The sequence below is a fragment of the Chiloscyllium punctatum genome, chromosome 32 (genome assembly GCF_047496795.1).
Source record: "Chiloscyllium punctatum isolate Juve2018m chromosome 32, sChiPun1.3, whole genome shotgun sequence".
NCBI lineage: Eukaryota > Metazoa > Chordata > Chondrichthyes > Orectolobiformes > Hemiscylliidae > Chiloscyllium > Chiloscyllium punctatum.
This window is the reverse complement of record NC_092770.1, coordinates 11,627,345-11,648,564: the sequence shown is the minus strand read 5'-3', so window position 1 is coordinate 11,648,564 and position 21,220 is coordinate 11,627,345. Positions and strand designations below refer to the sequence as shown.

Below are 21,220 nucleotides of genomic sequence, written 5' to 3'. Positions count from 1 at the left end.
AGATTACAAGTAAGTGATTGGAACTCAAGTTGAGTATATCATGCATTAATTTAGCTACACTATTATTTTGTCAATTTGGTGAGGTTAATTTAAGTCAGAAAATTCATTCTTTCTGTACTCTATGTGGCCACCTGTGTTGTTTAGTTTTGTCACTGTCACTTTGCGAGTCATGGAATTTATGTATTCATGAGCATGGTTAAAGGTGTAATAAAAGTTAATCAGTAATGGATTAATTTATTTGAATTTATATTCAAAGAACCAGCTTGCACTTTGGATGCTTGCTCTTGAAGGATATTTATTGTTTTCTCTTCAGGCCATTGAAAAGGAACTGGTACTTCAAACCGAGGCACATAAATGATATGGGAGAGCCAGTAACAAACTATTCATACAATCTTCCAAATAGAAACATATTGGTTTCTGTTAACAGCAACAAATCAACATTAACTGAAGAGTTCTTGGTAAGTAAATTTCATTTTTTTAAATAGTTTATCTTCAAAGGAAAACTAAGTTTGAGAAAAGAAAACAAAAGCTGTAAATATTATATTGAACATCAACAGTCAGTTATTTTGCTTTAATTAAGTACATATATTGACCTTCAGTGTAAAACTTAGGTGATAATTTTGAGTTTGAAGTACCATACTTTAAAAAAAGGAATTTTGTTTATAATTTGAACAAGTTTCTGAAAACAACATGCATAAAATGTACATGTGAAAAATCAATTTTATTTTCAGATATAAAACAGTAGTAGAATTCAATACAGCTTTTACACGTGTCTAAACATAGGAATAATAGTAAACAATTTAACCATAAACTTACTGAAATCCAAAACAGAAACTATAGGTGAAATAGGTTTGATTTTCATGAAAGTGTTACATACTATAGATTTGAGGATACTAGAAACTAATTAATGTACAAATATCATCAGAAGCAGCTATCTGCTGTCATATTGGTATAGTAGGGAAATTCAATTCAAATCCTAATATTTAGATTTATATTAATTTGAAGGATGAATTTGACCAAAAGTTATACAAAAGAACAAAAATCAAGAATCAAAGACAACAAGAGAATAAAAACTGAAAAGATTGCTGGAATTATAATGTGATACTTTATAAAGTTGAAAACCTCAGCATTGAACTTTGAAATTCTCTTGTACTTCCTCTTTCCTTAACTATGACTCAACCCATTAGTTCAATAAAATAGTTTATTAAATTTTCTTAACCTCTTAATTGCTGGAAGTGGCCAGGAACCTTCTTGGAACCACGCCCATTTACATTTCCCTCATCAGATTTCTGCCCCACTTGCAACAAAGTTACAACATTGCAGCTCTGTGGAAATTCCCAGACCATGTGCTTATGTAACATGTATTACCAATGTGATATCTGCACACACGAGATGTTATTTCCTGTTGTAACATTTTGAGTAATGTTTATCAGTTTTCCCTCCACATTTATAATGCAAACTGCCTAGGTAAACTTAAAAACTGCTGATACTTTTCTACCAGTACTGAAATAAAAACAAAAAAAGAATTGCTAGAAATACACAGTGGATCTGACAGCATCTGTAAAGAAAGAAACAGAATTTAATGGGCTGAATATTGATAGCACAGTAGAAGTTCCACCTTTGGGGCTGAAAGCCTACACTGACCAAATGCTGATGTGTGTCAAAATGCAGGGGGCAGCACCTTGCAGAAAGTAACTGATGTGAAGGTTGCCACTGAGACAGCCACCCCACCTCCTAAAGCCACTGATCCAAACATCATTGTCAATATTACAGGTCGACACTGCTGAGGCTGAAGCAATTAAGTAGGGAGCACATCAATACCCATGAGTCCTCAAAGAAAAAAGCCAAGGTCAAGTAGGCAGACCCCAGCAATTGGGATGGGTATCAAACATGTTGCTACATTGACTGTCAATGAGTGGCCAGGCCATTAAGGTTCCCACAATGCTAAACTGTGATAGCAGCAGGAACAGATAGGACTCCCTTCCTAATCCCTTCCCCCACCATAGTATTAGTTCTCTTACCTCCCTGCAAATCACTACAGGGCTAGGAAAAATCAGCTCATTGTTTTAGGTTTGTAAATTTTTGGCAAAGTATGACATTTGTTGGTTTTGAACACATGAAAGTGGGAGGATCAAAAACAGATCAAACGGGAAGGTTGCAGTTAGGTGGAGGGCCGGAGAGATTATGTGACAAATGTTTCATGAAGAAAGGAAACGTGGAGTGGAAATGGGACAAAATAAACAAGAGGTTTGCAGAAGTGCCCCTTTAATGGTCCACCGGTCATTAAATTTGTTTAAATCATTCATTTATATTCAATTCAATTTTCAAAAGAGAATGAAGAAACTTGAAGAGGGAGAACCTGAGCTGTTTGGTGGGCTCATGAGCTTCTTTCTGCACTGAAACAAAATCCTTGGGGAAAAGAAAATGGTTTCTATTGCCACCAACATTTTGTTCAGAAGTGGCCTTTTTTGGCCAAACTTTGACTCACACTTACAAGTATTTCCTTTCTTAAATGGAAAGATGCTTTATCTCATTCATCATGTTTAGCCATTCAAGTATTTAATTTGGGGACTGCCAATATTGTTCTCACAGGTTACCTGTTTCACTATCCCCTTTAAGGAGCAGCTCCTACATCTCACTACCACACCAGGTCTCTTCCATTCCCAGATCCATTATCCATTTAATCCCACCTCCCCTCATCATAGTGTAAAGAATTTAGAGGGGCAGATTTCATAAAATGCATTCAGGAGACATTTTTTATGGCAACATGTAGATGGTCCAAGATGGGATGGTACAGTGCTGAACCTAAATCTTGGAATGAAGTGGGACAGGTGTTCAAAACAACAGTGGAGTATCATTTTAGTGACGCTCGTTGGATGCTGCCTGAACTGCTGTGCTCTTCCAGCACCACTAATCCAGTGTTTGATTTTCAGCATCTGCAGTCATTGTTTTTGCCTTTATCATTTTAGTGATAGCAACCACAACAACAACATCACAACTACAGAAAAGGAGGTTGTTGAGTAGGGTTTGTATACTGACTCAGTATAATTGGAAGTCACTAACAGGAAAGGAGCAGTGACTTTATTGGGTGTTTTCTATAGACCTTCAAAAGCAGCAGAGAGATGGGAGAACAGATGTAACAGAGTTGTTGATTATGGGTGACTTCAACTTCCCCAGTATTGATTGAAACCTCCTTCATGCAGATGGTCTGGATGGAGGCGATTTTGTCAGCCGTGTCCATAAAGGATTCCTGAGTCAATATGTAGAAATGCCGACTAGCGGGGAGACCATATTAAATTTGGTGTTCGGCAACGAGCCAGGCCAGGTGTCAGATCTCTCGGTGGGAGAACATTTCGGTGACAGTGACCACAACTGCCTCACTTTTACCACAGCCATAGAGAGGGACAGCAACAGACAGTATGGGAAGGTATAATTGAGGGAAGGGAAATTTTATCACTATTAGACAGGAGCTCTGGAGTATAAATTGGGAACAAATGTTCTACAGGAAAGGCATGTGGAAGCTGTTTAAACAGCACTTGTTGTGAGTGTTGGATAACTTTGTCTGGCTGAGACAGGCAAGGAATGGTAAGGTAAAGGAGCCTTGGAGGAAAAGAGAAGAGGAGCTTCTCATCAAGAGGAAGAAGGAAACTTACTTAAGGTTGAGGAAACAAGGATCTGGCAAAGCTTTAGAGGATTACAGGAGAAAACCCAAAAGTGCTCTACACTTGCGTAAGGAATAAGGGAATGTCCAGAGGGCCAATAAGGGATAGTGGAGTCTGAAGAGGTAGGGGAGACACTAAATGAGTCTTTTCCTTCAGTATTCACTCGCGAGAGGGACCTTGTTGATAGTGAGAACACTGTGGACCAGGTTAATAGGCTTGAGAAGATTAATATTAAGAAAGTGAATGTGCTGGAAATTCTGGGAAGCATCAACATAGATACATCCCCAGGGCTAGACTAGATATATCCAAGGTTACCACCGGAAGCAAGGAAGGAGATTGCTGTGCCTCTGGCGATGATCTTTGCATCCTCACTCTCCACAGGAATAGTACTGGACAATTGGAGGGAGGCAAATGTTGTTCCTCTGTTCAAGAAAGGGAATAGGGAAATCCCTGGGAATTACAGACCAGTCAGTCTTACGTCTATGGTAAGCAAAGTACTGGAAAGGATTCTGAGAGATAGGATTTATGACTATTTGGAAAACACAGTTTGATTAAAAATAGTCAGCATGGCTTTGTGAGGGGCAGATCATGCCTCACAAGCCTTATTGAATTCTTTGAGGAGGTTATGAATGTCAAGCAGTGGATGTGGTGTATATGGATTTCAGAAAGGCATTTGATAAGGTTCCCTACATAACCTCATTCAGAAATTTAGCAGGTATGGGATACAGGGAAATTTGGCTGTCTGGATATAGAATTGGCTGGCTGAAAGAAGTCAGCGAGTGGCAGCAGATGGCAAGTATTCTGCCCGGAGGTCAGTGATCAGTGGTGTCATTTTGTAGTTTTTATAAATGACTTGGATGAAGAAGTAGAAGGGTGGGTTAGTAAGTTTGCCAATGACACAAAGGTGGGTGATGTTGTAGATAGTGTTGAGGGCTACAACAAGACATTGACAGGATGCAGAGCTGGGCTGAGAAGTGGCAGATGAAGTTCAACCTGGATAAATGTGAAGTGATTCATTTTGAAAGGTTGAATTTGAATGCTGAATACAGGGTTAAAGACAGGATTCTTGGCATTGTGGAGGAACAGCAGGATCTGGGGGTCCACATATGTAGATCCCTCAAAGTTGCCACCCAGGTTGATAGGACTGTTAAGAAGATTTACTGTGTTTTAGCTTTCATTAAAAGGGGGATTGAGTTTAAGAGCTGCTAGGTTTTGCTGCAGCTCTCTAAAACCCTGGTTGGATCACACTTGGGATATTGTGTCCAGTTCTGGTCTCTTCATTGTAGGAAGGACGAAGATGCTTTAGAGAGGGTGCAGGGGAGATTTACCAGGGTGCTGCATGGATTGAAGGGCTTGTTTTATGAAGAGAGATTGAGTGAGCTAGGGCTTTTCACAATGGAGAGAAGAAGGAAGAGAGGTGACTTGACAGGGATGTAAAAGGTAGTGAAAGGCATAGGCAAAAAAGGTAGCCAGAGACTCTTCTACACGGCAGAAATGGCTGTCACAAGGGGTCATAATTTTAAGATGATTGGAGGAAGGTATAGGGTAAATGTCAGAGGTAGGTTCTTTACACAGAGAGTGGTGGGTGTGTGGAACGCACTGCTAGCGGTGGTAGTAGAGTCAGAGACATTAGGGACATTAAGCGGCTGGTGCACTAACACATGGATGGCAGTAAATTGAGGAGTGTGTAGGTTAGGTTGATCCTAGATTAAGATAAATGCTCCGCACAACATCGTGGACTGAAGGGCCTGTACTGAGCTGTACTGTTCTATGTTCCATATTCTATGTTCTAACACGATACATTTTAGGTTTGTTATGGAAAAGGAGAAAGATGGTCTGTAAAAGAGGATTTGGAGTAAGGCAGATTTCATTAAAATAAGACAGGATCTGGCCAAAAGATACATAAAACAGTTATTTGTGGGTAAATCTACAGTAAACAGTGGGATCCCTCAGTTCCTCTGAGCTTCCTAGTGTCTTGCCATTTATCAAATACTCATTTGTCTTGTTCTTTCTTCCAAAGTTCATCCCTGTTCATTTATTAGGGTTAAATTCCATCTGCCATTAATCTGCCCATCTGACCAATCCATTTATATCCTTCTATGAGTTGGCAGCTCTCTCCTCACTGTCAACCACCCAGCCAACTTTGTGTCATCTGCAAACAACTTATCATCCTCTACAACCCACATTCTTATCTATATCATTTATGACAAAATAAAGGCCCTAGCCCTGATCCCTGTGGTATGCCAATGCACACTAGGCTCCAGTAACACATACATCCTTCTACCATACACTCTGTCTCCTGTCACTAAACCAATTTTAGATCCATCTTGTAAAGTTACCATGAATCCCATGAACCTTTTCTTTCCTTATCAGTAACTCATATGAGGCCTTGTCAAATGGCTTGCTGAAATCCATCAAAACTGCATCAACTACTCTCATCCAAACAATTGGTCATGTCCTCGAAAAAGTCCACGAAAAAGTTTGGCACGATCTCTCTCTGACAAAGTAATGCTGACTATCCCTAATCAAATCTTGCAAGTCTAAATGGAGATTAATTTTCTCCTTCACTGTTTTCTCTAGAATTTCCCCACCACTGATATTATGCTCACTGGTCTCTAATTCCCTAGTCTATCTCTACCACCCATCTTGTACTGTCGCAACACATTAGCTTTCCTCCAGTCCTCTGGCACCTCCCCGTGGCCAGAGAGGGTTTAAATATTTGGTCAGGCCCTCTGTAATTTCCTCAATTGTCACACAAGCTAGTGGAGTTGTGGATATTGGAGAAGGATATCAAAGTATGCAACAGGACATAGATCAGCTGCAAAGTTAGTGGAGAAATTGCAAATGGAGTTTAATTTGGACAAGTGTGAAGTAATGCATTTTAGGAAGTCAAATACAAGAGAAAAGTATACAGTAAGTGGCCAGACTCTTGGGAACATTGCTATTCAGAGGGATCTTGGAGTCCGTAGCTCCTTAAAAGTAGCAACACAAGTGGGCAAAGTAGTAAAGAAGACATGGTATGTTTGTCTTTATCGGTTCGGGCATTGAGTGTAAAAGTTGCAACTGTATAAGACTTTGTCAAGCCACATTTGGAGTACTGTGTGTACTTCTGGTCTCCACACTAAAGAAAAGGTGTATTGACTTTGGAGAGGTTGCAAAAGAGATTTATCAGGATATTACTTGGATTAGAATATGTTACCTCTAAGGAAAAGTTGGACAAACTTGGATTGTTTCCACTGGAACGTTGGAGGCTGAGGGGCGACCTAGTAAAAGCCTTTAGAACTATGAGGGGCATGGATAAGTTGGTTAGTTGCAGTTTCTTTCCCAGGATAGAAATGTCAAATACTAGGAAGAATAGTTTTAAGTTGAGAAGGGAAAAATTTAAAGAAGATTGTGTGAGGAAAACATTTACACAGAGGCTAGTAGGTGCCTGGAATGCAATGCAAGGGGAGATGGCAGAAGCAGAGATGGTGGAAAAGTTTAAGAGACATTTAGATAGACTCATGACCAGGCAGAGAATAGAGGGATATAGACCATGTGCAGGCACATGGGAATAGTTTGGAATAGTATCATGGTTGGCACGTAGTGAGCTGAAGGACCTGTTCCTGCCTTGTACTGTTCTATGTTCTATGTCTCCCACAACAGCCTGGAATACAATTCATCCGAATGTGGGATGTGTCCACTTTTACATCTGCCAAAAGTTCCAGTACCTCCTCACTTCTTATATCAATCTGTTCAAATACAGTGTTGCATCCTCATTCCCCTGAGTAAAGACAGATCTGAAGTAATCATGTAACACTCTACACATGTTTTCTTTTCAGTCTTCATGGTTTCACGCACAGATTGCCCCATTGATCCCTAATAGGCCCTTACACTTTCCATGATTATCCCCCTGCCTTTGATATATTTGTATAATGTCTTAAGATTCTCCCTAATCTTGCCTGCAAACATTTTCCCATGTCTCCTCTTTGTTCCCCTAATTACTTTCTTGAGTTCTCCTCTGCACTTCCTACACTCCTTTAGGGCCTCTTGTTATTTTGTTCCCTTTGTACCTGTTATACATCTCTCTTTTCCTTTTTATCCAGTTTAGAATATCCCTGATATCCATAGTCCTCAGGGCTTGTTAATTCTATATTTCATCCAAATAGAACATGTTGGTCTGTACTCTCCCAGTACAGACCAAACATCTTGGGATGTTTGTCCACAGATACTTGAAGATGGCAAGATAAGTTAATGGGGTAATTAAAAAAACATTCAGGACACTTGCCTTTATCAGGCAGAATGTAATATTTAAGAGTGGGGTAGTCATATTGGATCTGTGCAGCACTTTGATTAGGCCTTGGCTGGAATACTGTGCACATTATACAAAGGATATGTTTGCACCAGAGGGGACTCAAAGGAGATTCACCAGGATGCTGCCTGGGATGGAGATTTCAGCTATGAAGACAGGCTGGATTAGCTTGGGTTGATTTCTTTGGAGCTGGTAAGATTGAGAGAGGAACCTAAAGAAAGTGTATAGATTATGAGGGGCATGAACAAGATGAATAGAAAGTAGCTGTTCCCCTTAGTAAAAGGGTAATTGGCAAAGGGGCATATTTTAATGTGAGAGACAGGAGGTTTAGAGGGGATTTAAGGAAAAACCTTTTCACTGAGGATGGTAGGGATCTGGAATACACTATCTGGGAGGGAGTTGAGGTGGGTAATCTCACAACCTTTAAAAGTATAGATGTGAACTTGAGGTATCATAACATCCAAAGCTGTGAGCCTAGTGCAGGAAAATGGGACTAGTGTAGGGAGTAGTCTATTTTCAGCAGTACAGACTCAATGGGCCGAAAAGCCTCTTCTATACTGTATGACTCAATTATTCTATGAACTTTGCTCACTAACTTTTTCCACCACCAACACATGTGAATGATTGCAGCTTGGATTTAAGACTCTCTGTTTTTCTTCCTGTATCGAATTACCTAATCTTGTAATTTAGACAGAGGTAAAGATGAATCTTTACAGTGAAATGTACAGTTACTTCACTGCTGGTGATATCATAACATGATTAAAAATATCAGGGCCTAGGATTTTAAAATGGAGTTGAATTACTTTATTGTGCTCTCAACCAATTATTCACTTTCCTCTCACCCTAACTTAACCTAAAATCAAAGGACTTGTATTAGTAAAGGATATGGAGACATAAGAAACAAAAGTACAGTCATGGTACAAATCAAACATGCTTTAGTTGAAAGGAATATCAGGCTTAAAGGGCTAATGTGTATGTTATAATGGTCTTACATTGCTTTGTTCCTATATCTGCTTACTTACAGGGACATTTTGAAAACCAATGAAATATAAAAAGCAAGGAAAATGAAAAGTGATGTGAAGATAAAAATCCTCAAATACCTCTTGAACATTTTTAATGGAATCTTTCTTGTAAGTATACTGTTTGTGGACATTCACAGCTTCAGAAGAGATATGAGGCAATATCGATAAATCGCTATTCTCACATTCTCTTGCTATATCTTACCAAACCTACAGAATTAATACCAACCCTACCTTGATGGTGTCTTTTATGTCTGATTCTGACCCCATCTTACTGACACACCTTTCCCAGAAGAATGCGCCACTAACAGACATCCCAGAATTTATTGGCATCCCTTGTGCCTGTGCCATCATTAAACATCTGTTATCTACCCCAGCCAAGTGCATTCAGTCTGGAGCTCCCCTCCATTGTTCCTGACATTTGCTCCAGACAACCAGATAGGCGGAGGTTGGTACCCTGCTGAAAGGCAAGGTGAGGCAATACACAGCAGGATGCTGTCAGTATCCAGATGGGCTCCAAGTGAGTGTGCACTACGAGAGCAAGTGAAAACCCTGGAGACGCAGCCTAATACAGTCCATGAGCTGAGTACATGTCCCTCAGCACAGAGTATCCTCACAAATGACCGTTGTCAGTGCATTCCAAGGTGCAGAAGTTCACTGAAGTGCAGAAACATCCTGTAAGTGGATCAGAGATATGCCATGAGAGTTGTTACAGACTGTCACATTTTAATGCTAAAGTCAATGGGCATGGGGTGCATATGATCAGTGCCCATGGAGCGAGTCCTGAGATGTTGGTGCCTATTGCGTTTGTAACATACAAACTGTAAAACTACAAAAAAAAGCAATAAAGTGGCACCCTTAACAAATATGCCCTAATCTTTTACATTTACAAGAACATCAGATCCTCTGATTACCCATATATTCATATTTTCCATCATTTAAAAATATTTTGCTTTTCTATTTTTCACTTCAAAGTAGATAACAGCACAACTTATATTCCAACTGCCATACTCTTGCATCCCGATGCAATGTCTTTGTGTTCGTTTCACCACAAACTCATTAGCTTATCGTGTCTACTTTTGCTCATTTCTCACCATTTTAATATCTGGACCAAGTCTTCCTCAAACCTTTGGTCTTAGAGAGGCAGTTTGGTGGTGGTCAGCCAGGTTATATTCTTCAGCATTGTTATGGACCAGACCAAATTCCCACAACATATATTAAGAAGATAGTCTAGAGCCGAAGTGTTTTCTTATTTTAAACGTAAGTGTTTGAGATTATGTGCGACCCGCAATACCTCCTTTCTAAACTTCATCAGTAATACAACTTGATGATCTTTTGCCCACTTCTCATCCACCTGAATATGTTATGTTCTCTATTTCCTCATCAAGACTTAATTTTTAAATAGTAAAATGCTGGGATACACTCAGATTCTACTTCTGTTTTTCCTTTAGCCTTTCCTCTTTCTGATGGAATTCAGCTAATTTCTCTGAACTAAAAATATCCAGTTTGTCCTTCACCTGTTCTTTTTATTTCTCAATTTTTTGAACAAACATCGATTCTGATAATTGAATTATCTTTAATCCTTGATTTTTCCTCCTACTTCATCCCATGGCTTTGAGACCTTATTACCTCACAGTCAGGAAAAATCCCAGGATATGCTTCCTATAACACCTAAGTTGCCTGATTTTCCAGTCAAGTCAGAGCAGGGCGATGGGAAAGTGGAACGGATGTTAGGCCCATTACACTCAAGTCAGGGCAAGGCCATGGGAAGGTCTGGTGGATGTATAGGTTGTGGGGCTGTGTGTTAAGTTCAGTGCAGTCAGGGCCGGCTGTGGAAAGTTGGGTGGGTATTAAGTCCAGTGCTGTCAGGGTTGGACCTTGGGAAGGTGGAATGGGTTTAAGTCTATTGGGTGATGGATTCATGAGGATAATGTGTGGGGGAGGTCAGTGTCGAATCAGTGCTTTCTTTAACACTTATCCAGGATATGTGACTAGGGAAGATTTAGAGGGATAAGGGCCAAGTGCAAGCAAATGGGATTGTTTAGTGTGTCTATAACTCCCTTAGTCCCACCACCACTTCCCCAGTTTCACCAGAATCTCACCTTAGATAATGAAACAACTGTAGTCCTCACCCTGAATTCCATGTAGTACCATCTTTTCTGGCAATAGCCCTTCGAAATTATATATTTCCTCATTTCTCACCATCAAAGATTCACTTGTTCCCATATCACTTAAAAATTTAATTTCTTTACCGACTCCTCCTGACATATATGATTAATCCATGCAAGTAAATTCTTTAAAGAGATCTGGCATTTACTTCTCTACCAAGATTGTACATTCGTTTGCAGCTTTTCAGTTTCCACTATGCTTTCCTTTAACACTTTAACAAATCTCACTGGCTTATTTTATTTTCCCATATCCATCTTCCCAGTGCTTTTTCTAACCCAGCAACACTACAAGTTCATGTGGCCCACTTTATTAGTGAAAACACCTGAGCTTTTTTACTTCTCTTTTCCCTGCATTGGTTTCCTTTTTGTCCTGTGGAAAACTATCTTTCCTCTCCTCAACGAGTTCACCTTTTCTCTTACCACCTGAGGATTTCTCTTTGTCCTAATTTCTACCCCTCACAAATTGAAATTGATGTTCGAAGCCAAACATTGATTTATGAACCAACTCATAATCATCTGCCATTTCTCTGTTAATCTTGCCATCTTAACTCTCTGTTCTTCCACATGAACTATCATTACTTCAGGAAGCGAATTTTTGAACTCCTCCAAAATAATTGTCACTCGAAGACCAACATATGTTTGATCTATTTTCAATGCCCTTATCCACCTATCAAAATTAGTTTGTTTGATCCTTTCAAAACGCAATATACTTTTAACAAGGTTCTCTCCATAGATTGCTAAAACATTGTTTTTGGCTTCAGGCACCAGCACATACAGAGTTAAGGTGGCATCTTCCATCTCATTATACTCTCCAGATACCTCCTCTGATAGAGATGCAAATACCTCACTAGTTCTACCTACCCACTTTGTTTGGATCAGTAATTCCCACAGGATCACAGGCCATATAATTTGTTTAGCCACTTTCTCAAACAAAATGAAAAAGGCTTCTACATCCTTCTCGTTGAACTTCGGCATCATTTGGATATATTTAAACAGATTCCCATCATGCCTTTGGCTATGATAGGATTGCTTTCCCTCACTATCCTCAATCACTACTCCAACCTTTCAGCTCAACTTCAGTCTTTTTAAATTGACTTGGAGTTTTCAGTTCCAACCTCTCAAGTTCAGAGAGTCTCTCTCTCTTCTTTTCTTCTGGGAGCCATCCTTTCCTTTTCTTTTTCCTCTGCTTTTAATTGCAATTTATTTTTTTATTTCCCTTTCTCTTTCTTTTTGTTCTGCCAAGGCTATTCTTTATTTTTTTGCTTTTCCCCTCACCATTGCCTCTAATTCAAGCTGCTTCATTTGCAATTGAAGTTTAGCAATCTCCAATGATTCTGATTGTATTCCTGGCATATTGTAAATGTAGAGCTATTGCTGCAATTATTTCCCCTTCCCTCACAGACACAGGCAATCACAACCTCAACTTGTCTGTCAATCCCAAAAGCTTTGCCTTGCTCCTTTTCTCTGTAAGAACTGAAGTAACATCTTCCACCCCCAGGAAACTCTTAGAAAGTGAAAGAGCCATTTACACAAGGCATACCCTGTTTAAACTATCTGAATGCAACACCCAAAATAGAAAACACCATTACTCACTACTGGCTGCCTTTGAGTCCAAAATCCTAAACTCAACCTGGAATTAAAGATTTTGATCCTGAAAAGAGCCCCAGTGTATAATGGACCAGTCAAAATCTTCTCGAAATATATTACGAAGATGGTCTAGATTGTAATATGTTTTTAATGTAAAGGCAAGTATAAGTGTTGTGTTCCAAATGCAATTAGATTGGTCAAACTACTTGACAGTAAGTAAAACACACTTTATTTTTACCCTACAGTTAAAATATAGACAAAATAAAAGAAAAAGAAAATAATTGACTTAACTGTAACTCTATTGAATTGCTTAATAAATTAATAGATATATTAACTACTAACTAACTGTTCCATTATAGTAACAGACCATAAACACACCCTTAGCAAAGGCAAATTCTGCAAAGTAGATTGTCTCATATGCAATTCTAGCAGTAGAAGAGAACTCCAAATTTTAGCTCTAACAGACAGAGGAATAAAAGTGTTGCATCCAGCTTCAAGACCCCAGCAAGAACAGAAAGCTAAAATTAAAAATCCTAGTTCTTTGAGACCTTGACCCCACCCATTCAGGCTGCTCCTATTGTTCCAACTTTGAAAAAAAGCCCCCAGCCTCACAAGCTGTTCATTTTATTGGCTTTGAACAGAATGCTCAGTTTCTCTGTCTCAACCTTCCTAAAAAAAGGACAAAATACATCTTTTAAAGTCATAGCATCTCAGTGGCTTCTCAATTTGTCAGGCTTACTAACTTAGAATTTCCACAGTCATATTGAAAACTTTATCAAAGTTCCACATGAATCTTGGCCAACGGCCAATGCTTGGGTATTTCCCAAGACTCAGTGAGCACTTAAATATATTTGCCAAGTTCTTTGTCCTATCATTAACTCTTCAATGATCTTGCGATGTATTACAAAATTGCATCTTATTGCTTATCTGTTTTCAGCAGCTTATGTTTTACATGGTTTTCAATATTTTTAATTTAATTTATACATTTTCCTGTTGTCACAATATATCAGCATGTTTTAAGGATCTAGCACCATACATTTGGAAATTGAATGTACTAATTTTTTTTGTGATCAGTGTGCCAGCTGTGCCCTTTTGAACTGGTACAAGCACAACAAAAAAACCTTTCTTTCTAGTGTCCTTTATGAATTTCAGTTTATTTAATAAATTTCCACTCTTCGCCTCAGTCGCCCTTGTTAACTGCCTTCATGAACTTGATTTATTTAATTTCCGTACACTCTACATTGTGTAAAATTCCTTTTGCATTTGCTTTATGCTTTTATTTATGTTCTGAGTCGTTTTGACATTAATAGATATTATCTAATGGTTCCAAAAGTGGCATGGATTTCATCTGGATCCTTCATGTCTCCAAACATAAACCATTTCAGCCTCTAATCTCAAAACAAATATTTTATAGTTTCTCCTGCTTGATAAAAAAGTGCTCTTCTGAAGTCCATTGCTTGATTTATAATATTCTTGTTGATAATCCTCATCATCATGTCAAATAAAATATTAAGATTACTTATGCTTAAATGTTCCTTCACTTCCTATTTAATGACCATTTCCAATGCATTAATAAATTCCAATCTCATGAATCATTATGCTTTGTGCTCTGCTTGCCAGGATACATCAAACCGTAATGCTAGACTACCTAAGTAAATATGGTTGATCCTCTGGATTAAATGCTTCTATTTCCCATCTTGTTCAGAGAAAAATAATTCATCTATTTTTGTTCTTGGGAAAAAATTGAAAACAAAAGAGTAAAGGAGAAGTTGTGTCTATTTCTTTTTTTAAAGAAGTGTCTTTGAGCTTCTTATGTTCATTCGAGTGAAAAGAATAAAGACAATTTTACAGACAAGTGCAACTAAGTCATTCTATAGATCTCCACAAAATAAATCACAAAGCTTCTCCTGATGTTTTTGCTTTGACATGTTCCACTGTATACCTTTTTCCAGATTATTGGAGCAATCATTTTTGGATGTGGCATTTGGATCTTATGGGATGAGAACAGCTTTATTGGCACACTATGTGAGTACTTTTTATAACTGTACATACGACACTGGAGAAAATTAATTTGCAGAAGAGAGAAAATTAGAAGAGATAAAACCTTTAACAGCTTCTTGTTTGACAGTAACAATATTTGTACTAAAACAATTGATTGCAATTAAGTGTAAGATATTTACCCATACTTCAATTATAGTTTAGTTTATTGCTGTATTCATGAAAGATTACAAACAGGAAAAGGTGAAATACCATGAACCCAAAGATGTTATGTTCTCGATCTCAACATTCCAAAATATATGCTGTCAATAATAAAACAAAATGATATATGGCCAGGAAGTAATATCCATCATAGATCTGTATTAACAACATTAGCATAATTCTGAGTTTATATGAAAGTCACTGGAAAAGAAATGACCACTAGGTTTCATTTTCTTCTGTGATCTCACCTGAAATTGGATAAGAACAAAGTGGAGACATTCAGGGAAGGTGGCCAAAATGGAACTACCCAAGTAGTTGAAAGTAAAAACAAAACTTCTGAGCTGTCAGATCACTGTCATCGGGAAGAGAACCCCAAAAGAATTTGCATCCCACACATGTGGCATTAAAGGACGAACAAGTTAAATAATGCATTGAGTAGAAAAGATAAATGCATAAGTTATAAAACATATACTGCCAATGTTTTACTGTTTGGCTTTTACTCATTGGGTTTAATGTTATTAAAAATACAGAGATTTGTCTGTTTATCTGTTTGGAAATATATTTTATTGTTGCTCCACTCACAACATTGAAACAATGTATTTACTCCTCAACTCACAACAAATCTATGTGAATGTACTCTAACAATGTTGGATCAGCACAAAAAAACTAATGCAAATATAAAACAAGAATAGAAGAGGACTACTTCTACATTGTAATTACGCACCATTCCAACAGTATTTTTAAATATGATTTTGTGACAAGCAGCAACCTGAATAGCAGCAACTACGAAATAAAACCAAGGTAAAAAATATGAAGAGTACTACTCCAAATAATACTGTATATTTCTGACTGTAGTATGTAGCTAAGTAATAATTGCTGATAAACTAGTCCTTCTGTTCATGTTATATGATTAATATAGTTAATATGATTATATTAGAAATTTCTGAGCTGACAACAGTCAATGATGTTGTTAGCTGAAAATTTATCTATGTATTTGTTTTACTACTCTAACATTCTAATATGAATGTTAACTTTTTAAAAAAATCAGAGTTTAAAAGTCTAGTTTGTTTGAAATTTGTCAATAATAGTTTATAATAATGGTTGAAGTTTTATTTCACTAGATATTTGATACAATTTGAACAATGCAGAAACATATTCTGAGTTTCTGCATTTATTGTTTTCTCAACTGTTCAGTGCCTGCAGACCATCAAGATATCCTAAGCATCAGTGCCTACTGTTTCCTTGCCATTGGTACTACTGTTGCCATTGTGTGTTTGGTGGGATGTATAGGAAGTATAAAAGAAGTGAAATGCATGTTTCCTCTGGTAAGTCCAACATACTTCAAAACATCCTGGCGTTAATGCAAAAAAAAATTCTTTTTCACAATAACATGTACTTGTTGGTATTGTAAAGACATTATAACCTGATTTTCTACTCCTGACTTGGGAGCAAGTCAGGGCAATGCACAACTGGTCAAATCGATTTAGGAAGGAATGTCCTGAAGCTTTGGGTTTTTGCTTAATGGCAGGATTGCTGGGAACACAAATGGATAGCACAAAGTTTAGACCCGTTCCTACCTGATCTAATCTACACAAAGTGTCTTTTCCATCACATACAATGGAGGCAGCTGTGGTTTTATGTGGGCATATTTACACATGGAAATATGGAACCCATTACCATTCAGCTCCCCTTGCTTTCCAATCCCCATTTTCCACCCTCATGAAACATGCTGGGAGCAGGCCTTCTAGAGCTCAGCCTCTGACACTATCTTCAAGCTGAAAACGAGGTCCTGGCCTTGTAATAATTCAGCTCTCTGCTTGGAGATGACAGTGCTATCCCACATTGTGGAGATAGACATGTCCTAGTTCTCTGCAATTTTCATGAAAACAAGCAGGTTTTTTAAGGACCTGTGGATCATAGCAACTCAGTGGTGTTCTGAAGCATGGTTTGGATGAGGAGACTATAGTTAGCAAATTTTGAGAAGATTTGTAGCTCAGGTTGAGGTTCTGGATGCATGTTTGCTTGCTGAGGTGGAAGGTTCATTTTCAGATGTTTCGTCACCATACTATGTAACATCTTCAGTGAGCTTCCAGACGAAGCACTGCTTGTGTTTCCTGTTTTCTATTTATATGTTATAACCCAAGGAAACCCAAACATATAAATAGAAAGCAGGAAACATAAGCAGTGCTTCATCTGGAGGCTCACTGAGGATGTTGCCTAGTATGATGACGAAACATCTGAAAATGAACCTTCCAGCTGAGCGAGCAAACATACATCCAGGAAACTATAATGATTGTAATGAGGTCAGCCACATGGACCTCAGAGATTATGAGTTCCATGATTGGGGCTGTTAATCTGCTCCACTAAGGGAGCTCTAGCTGACAGATATAAGGAGGTGCATCAGGGGTTCAGTTCACTCTTACAACTGTCTCTGTGGAAGCCAGACCAGTGTCAAGTACTATGCAATGTCAATGAAGGGTGACTTTGTGACTGGATACCAACCTCTGTGGAGTTGTTTCAGTGGAGATGAGAGAAAGAAAATGCTTCTGAAGAAATTTACCTGTAACAGTCATCTTTGAGTTGGGGTAAATATTTCTGGAATTGTGCCATTTTTTATGAAACATGACTCATTCAATCCTGCTGTTGAAGATTGGGCCCAATATGGAAAGAATGCATTATTTTTTTCCAGGCAAATGACATTGGGGCAGATGAAAAACAACAAATAATTCCCCTGACAGCTTGTGAACCTGCAGATATTTTGGTTATTAGAAGCCTAAGATTTCCTGCGGAGCCAGATACTGAAACCTTTCAAGAGTCAAAGGATTTAGTTAGGGATTATTACAATCCCAATCTTCTTCAAATTCTGAGATGCGATCAGTTTCACTCAGCAGTTCAGGAACCAGGGGAATCCATGTCAGGATTTCTGATGAGGTTAAGATAGAGGCATGTGACTTTGGTTTAACTCCTTAATGAAATGCTGAGAGACAGTTTGATATGTAGGATTAATAATGTAACCAGGCATTACTTGAATTTCAAACAGGAACTATAACTGGCTTTGCCATTGGCAAGTAGAACATATGAGTTACAGGATATATCGATGTAAATGAACACCTTTACCAGACTGATTAAGTTCAGATAACACCACTTGAGTGAAGGCAACTGCATAGCTGAACAGAGGGTCTCTAAGTCAGCCCTCAGCAAAACCCAAAACAAAGCCAAGCCTCAGCCAAAAGGATAACATTTGCTTCAGGATCCAGGCCAGCCATTGTGGTTGCTGCTAGTATGTGGACTTAAGATAGCAAAAGAGTTCCACTCGGCTTTAATTGAGTTAGAGAACTCATAGGCTGTATCCAGGAGAGTGCACACACTGGACAGTCCATTGAAATCCAGTTTCGAACAGTTAAATTAACATCCAAATCATAACCAATCAAAATAAACATATGATTAAATAGTCACCCAGTTCTAATGGAGGTTGATACCAATGCAGCTTTATTAGTGATTGCAGAGGAGAAAATGAGGTCTGCAGATGCTGGAGATCAGAGTCGAGAGTGTGTTGCTGGAAAAACACAGCAGGTCAGGCAGCATCCAAGGAGCAGGAGAATCGACGTTTCAGGCCGGAGCCCTTTATCAGGAATGAGGCTGAGAGCCTCGGGGGTGGAGAGATAAATGGGAGGGGGGTGTGGGGCTGGGGAGAAGGTAGCTAAGAGAGCAATAGGTGAATGGAGGTGTGGGAAAAAGTGTTAGGTCGGAGAGGAGGGTGGAGTGGATAGGTGGGAAGCAAGATTGACAGGTAGGAAAGGTCATGAGGATGGTGCTGAGCTGAAAGGTTGGAACTGGAGTAAGGTGGGGGAAGGGGAGATGAGGAAACTGGTAAAGTTCACATTGATGCCCTGAGGTTGAAGGGTCCTGAGTGGAAGTTAAGGCATTCTTCCTCCAGGCGTTGGGCGACGAGGGAGTGGTAGTGGAGAAGGCCCAGGACATGCATGTCCTTGGCCGAGTGGGAGGGGGAGTTGAAATGTTGAGCCACGGGGCATTGGGGTTGATTGGTGCGGGTGTCCCAGAGATCCACAATCCTGGAGCGCTCTGCAAGAAGGTGTCCACTCTCCCCAGTGTAGATGAGACTGCATTGGGAGCAACTGATACAATAAACGACATGTGTGAAAGTGCAGATGAAACTTTGATGGATGTCGAAGGATCCTTTGGGACCTTGGATGGTGGTGAGGGAGGAGGTGTGGGCACAGGTTTTGCAATTCCTTCGGTGGCTGGGGAAGGTGCCAGGAGGGGACGGTGAATTGTTGGGGGGCGTGGACTTGACCAGGTAGTCACAGAGGGAGTGGTCTTTGCAGAAAGTGGATAGGGTTGGGGAGGGAAATATATCCATGGTGATGGGGTCCGTTTGGAGGTGGCGGAAATGTGGGCGGATGATGCAATTTATGCGGAGGTTGGTGGGTTGGAAGGTGAGGACCACAGGGGTTCTGTCCTTGTTGCGGTTGGAGGGGTGGGGTTTGAGGGCCGAGGTGCGGGACGTGGATGAGATGCGTTGGAGGGCATCTTCAACAGCGTGGGTGGGGAAATTTCAATCCTTAAAGAAGGAGGCCATCTGGTGTGTTCTGTGGTGGAACTGGTCACCCTGGGAGCAGATATGGCGAAGGCAGAGGAATTGGGAATACTGGATAGCATTTTTGCAGGAAGTAGAGTGGGAGGAGGTGTAATCCAGGTCGTTGTGGGAGTCAGCGGGTTTGTAAAAAATGTCAGTGTTAAGTTGGTCATCATTGATGGAGGTGGAGAGGTCCAGGAAGGGGAGGGAGATGTCAGAGATTTGAGGTCTGTGTGGAATGTGTTTGTGAAACTGATGAATTGTTCGACCTCCTTGTGGGAGGACAAGGTGGCACTGATGCAGTGATCAATGGAGAGGAGGTAGAGGTGGGAAGTGATACCAGTGTAACTCCAGAAGATGGATGTTCTACGTAACCGACAAAGAGACAGGCATAGCTGAGGCCCATGCAGGTGCCCATGGCTACCCCTTTTGTCTGGAGGAAGTGGGAGGATTGGAAGGAGAAATTGTTAAAGGTGAGGACCAGTTTAGCCAAACAAATAAGAGTGTCAGTGGAAGGGTACTGGTGGGGATATCAGGAGAGGAAGAAACGGAAGGCTTGGAGGCCCTGGTCATGGCAGATGGAAGTGTAGAGGGACTGGATGTCCATGGTGAAGATGAGGCATCAGGGGCCGGGGAAATGGAAGTCTTGGAGGACGTGGAGGGCATGGATGGTGTTCTGAACATGTGTGGGAGTTCCTGGACTGGGAGGATTAGGACAGTATCATTGTAGAGGGAGATGGGTTTGGTGGGGCAGGAGCAGGCTGAAATGATAGAATCTTGGGAAGGAGATAGAATCGTGCAGTGCAGGGTTCCCGAACAATGAGGTTGCAAGCTGTGGGTGGGAGATCCCCTGAGGTGATGAGGTTGTGAATGGTCTGGGAGGTGATGGTTTGGTGATGGAGGGTGAGATCATGGTCGAGGGGGCAGTAAGAGGAGGTGTCATCAAGTTGGCACCTGGCTTCAGCGGTGTAAAGGTCAGTGCACCAAACTACCACTGCACCCCTTTGTCCGCTGGTTTGATGGTGAGGTTGGGGTTGGAGCGGAGGGAGTGGAGGGCTGTGTGTTGTGAGAGCGAGCAGTTTGGGTAGGGGAGGCGGTTGGACAGGTTGAGGCGGTCGATATCACGGCGGCAGTTTGAAATGAAGAGGTCAAGGGTGGGTAGCAGGCTAGCATGGGATGTCCAGGTAGATGGGGTATGTTGGAGACAGGAGAAGGGGTCCTTGGTGGGTGGGCGGTTGTCTTGGTTAAAAAGGGAGGCACAGAGGAGGAGGGGATGGAAGATACATTCAAGGTCGCAGCGTGTGTTGAACTCACTAATCTGGGACAGTAGAGGGATAAAGGTGAGGCCTTTGCTGAGGATTAAATGTTTATCCTCAGTGAGGGGGAGGTCTGGGAGAATGGTGAGGACATGGTAGGGATGGGAGCTAGGACCTGGACTGGGGCTGAGTTCGAGGTGAGGGCAGAGACCTGTCCCATCTGTCAAGCTTCCTTCCCACCTATCTACTTCACCCTCCTCTCTGATCTATCACCTTTACCCCCCACTTCCATCCACCTCTTGCTCTCTTAGCTACCTTCTCCCCAGTCCCACACCCCTCCCATTTATCTCTCCACCCCTGAGGCTCCCAGACTCATTCCTGATGAAGGGCTCCGGCCCAAAACGTCGATTCTCCTGCTCCTTGGATGCTGCCTGACCTGCT

The 21,220-nt window shown here is 40.4% G+C and overlaps 1 protein-coding gene across 2 annotated transcripts in view; it reads left to right on the top strand.

Annotated features, from left to right (window-relative positions):
• The first annotated feature begins 347 nt into the window (after positions 1-347).
• LOC140457891 (CD82 antigen-like) overlaps positions 348-21,220 on the top strand; it is a 40,744-nt gene continuing 19,871 nt past the window's right edge. For both annotated transcript variants that reach the window (XM_072551637.1, XM_072551638.1), the window contains exons 1-4: positions 348-458; positions 8,978-9,083; positions 14,680-14,752; positions 16,121-16,251. In XM_072551637.1, coding sequence (XP_072407738.1) covers positions 9,018-9,083; positions 14,680-14,752; positions 16,121-16,251 — 270 coding nt within the window. In that variant the 5' untranslated portion in view covers positions 348-458; positions 8,978-9,017. The remainder of the gene's footprint in view (positions 459-8,977; positions 9,084-14,679; positions 14,753-16,120; positions 16,252-21,220) is intronic.